This window comes from Sinocyclocheilus anshuiensis, unplaced genomic scaffold (genome assembly GCF_001515605.1).
Source record: "Sinocyclocheilus anshuiensis isolate Anshui unplaced genomic scaffold, SAMN03320099.WGS_v1.1 scaffold1609, whole genome shotgun sequence".
In the NCBI taxonomy this organism is placed as follows: Eukaryota; Metazoa; Chordata; class Actinopteri; order Cypriniformes; family Cyprinidae; genus Sinocyclocheilus; species Sinocyclocheilus anshuiensis.
Genome location: NW_015540958.1, coordinates 557,856 through 560,857, shown reverse-complemented (window position 1 = coordinate 560,857; position 3,002 = coordinate 557,856). Strand labels below are relative to the sequence as shown.

The 3,002-nt window shown below is 42.5% G+C and overlaps 1 protein-coding gene across 1 annotated transcript; it reads right to left on the bottom strand.

Moving 5' to 3' along the window:
• Positions 1-336: 336 nt before the first annotated feature.
• Positions 337-2,200, bottom strand: rcvrna (recoverin a). The gene is made up of 3 exons (XM_016488248.1): positions 1,601-2,200; positions 1,183-1,294; positions 337-1,089 (listed from the first exon to the last, which is right to left on the bottom strand). Exons 1-3 carry the CDS (start codon positions 1,979-1,981, stop codon positions 971-973), a joined length of 612 nt encoding a protein of 203 aa, XP_016343734.1. The 5' UTR covers positions 1,982-2,200; the 3' UTR covers positions 337-970.
• Positions 2,201-3,002: the final 802 nt, after the last annotated feature.

Sequence of the window (3,002 nt, the reverse complement as noted above, 5' to 3'; positions counted from 1 at the left end):
GTTATCGCAGACGATGCTGTATCGCACGCCCCAGACTCGACTTGAGTGGAAAATTAATCATCCGCAGTTGTGCGCGCAGCCTCGCACTTTTTTGCACATGAGCAAAGGTGTTTTTAGGAGTCTAACTTGCAGACGGCAGACCACTGATTCGTCAAACGTGCTTTCCTGCAGTCCGTGTTCTTCTGACTTCTGACTATTTTGTAGTAAGTAACGAATATGCTTCGGGGAAATGTATCGGAGTAAAAGTATACATTTTAATTAGGAAATGTAGTGGAGTAAAAGTAAAAGTTGGCTGAAATATAAAAACTCAAGTAAAGTACAGATACTCCCAAAAAATACTTAAGTACTGTAACGAAGTATTATTACTTCGTTACAATACACCACTGGCTAATTGGCATTGGTGGATTGATCAGTAATAGCGTAGATTTATAAATGTTTAATATGTATTCCTAAATTTTCACATAAAAATTCTCTAAAATTCTCATCACCATTTCTACACATCCTAAGAAACACAGTACAAGAAATTTGTTCTTTAAAAATTCTCCAGTCACCTGCTAAACAGATGGTTTCAGAGTCTGATGAATGCATGTTCAGTGCTTAAACCACCTTAACCCTGAAGGGACCTAAAAGAGGAGAGCCACTGGACCCTGTGGATTTGTCTTACCCGACCTTCAGATCCTAAGAGGATTGAGCAGAGAGTTGAACTGTTAACAGAAGCCTAATTCGATTGGACCTCTTATCGATTGGATTCTACAAGCAATCAAAATAGCAGTGAGGCCCTTCAGACAGAAGTGGTGATGGTCCAGAACACAAGACTTGTATGTGTTACAAGAAAATCTACGTTTGTCTGGTTCATGGCTCTGACGTGTGTATTGATAGAATATCTCCAGCATGTGGCCTGGAGAAGTAGTCTGAATCGTGTAGGCTTAGTGTCAAATGAATAGAAAGCAGTCTCATGGGAATGTGGCTATTAATGCTTCTTCTCCTTAAGTTTTTCCTGAATCTTCTTTGGCTCGTCGAACTGTATCAACCTCAAGATGTCTTTGTTTTCCATGACGCCCTGAATGAATTCCCCCTCTCCAATCTTATCTGTGAAGACAATTGTGAAGATGCATGGATTATTAGAACACGGCATGATTTGTGTAGTATACAGCAACGGCACATTGTGTGATGAGTTATTACCATCTTCCTTCTTTCCGAAAAAGTTCCAGATTTTGTCCGCTCGCTTTTCTGGCGTGTTCTCATCTTCCGGAAGGTTTTTCTGGTCTTCACCGGGAATCATGTTGAATATTGACTGTTACCAGTAGAATGCAAAATATTACAACTCTGTCGTTCTTAACCTAACAACTAACGAATGACATATCGAAAACTACTGGCATCGGCCGTGCTCAAGTTATTGAGAGTTGTATTATCAGGTGGTGTAATCTATCCTGAGCTTCTTGATCCATCTGGTCATAACTGTTGGACTACATACTACAACTTACTACTAAATGCCATGAGCAATGAAGGCAAACAAACATTTAACAAACTTCAGTCTTGCACACTTTCCATACTCAATCAACAGAAAATGCAGGTTGAGGCAATTATGAGCGATACTCACCCTTACAATCTCCTGCACCTCGTTTTTACTGATGGTCCCGTTGCCGTCTACGTCGTACAGAGCAAACGCCCATTCGAGTTTGCGCAGGGTCTTGCCTGATGAGGTAAGGTGAAGCGCCACAATGTACTCCTTAAAGTCCAAGGTGCCGTCGGCATTAGTGTCAAAGCTGCGGAAGACGTGCCGAGCGTAAGCGGTAGGGTCAGCATCTGGAAAGAAACTGGCGTAGATGCCCTCAAACTGTTCCTTCGTGATGCGGCCGGTGGGACACTCTTTGAGGAAGGTGGCGTACCATGCGCAGAGCTCTTCCTCGGTGTATTTGGTGTTCAGCTTCAGGTCATCCAGAATCTCTTTGGATAAAGCGCCGCTCTTGGTGTTCCCCATATTCCCAAGCTGTGCAAGCGGGTCAAAGGGGCAGATTTGCTGAGTTTCCTTCTGCTTTCACCCACCCTCCTCTCTTGTATCACGCTATCTCTGCTTTCACCGTTTCTTTCTCTGACCAGGGCAATGGGACGTCGTTGTGTTGAGTGCTGTCGCTGGCCCCTCTTTGGGCTTGGCTACCCCTGACAACTCCTCTAAGTGCTGAATGGGATTATGTATATCTCTATTTAAATCCAGACAGGCTTTCTGAAAGATTAGTTAGTTACGTCACACTACTTCTGATGAGTGCTGCATTATGTTGATTTGCTCCTGCACAACAGGGTCTTACAATACGAGGATAGCAAACAAACTCTGCCCTTTGCTACTGAATGACCTGTGTCATCAAGTGAGGTGAGCAACGCGATTGGCGTCGCTCAAAGTGTGGTACGGGTGCGTTTTACATTGGGCGTTCATATTCCAGTAAGACCCACCAGCTTACACGACCATCTGCTGTTACTTTCAATGGACTAGGTAATTAACAGGATGTGTAAAATCCCGGAGGTGCATTTATGAATGAGACAACACCCTACAAATTGTTATTTTATCTTCAGAAATATGAACAGTGTGGTGGTTCATGTTATAGTGTGGTGTGAGTCCTTCAAGAAACACTATTTTGGGGCTTTGACATCTGGCATCACGCGTCATCATTTCTAGGTCCAAATGCAAATCAGATGCCAAATGCAAAAAACAAACGGTGCTAATGTACACTCACAGTGTGCTGTAATACTACCGAACAATAATTGAAATCTCAGTTGGCCAAATTTATCTTTTAAGAATTGTTAAAATATTGGTGTCCAGGACATCATGAGCCTGGAGACTTTAAACTTAGCTTAAATGTGTGCTATAAATAAATAGTGGTCATAAACGACTATTTGGTATTCTCAATTGAAACGAGTAGAGACTTGGTCCCAGAAATGGTATTCCTTATGTCATGACTTAACAAGTGGATAGAGACTCGAAATCAAGTCATGGGACCTGACATGAG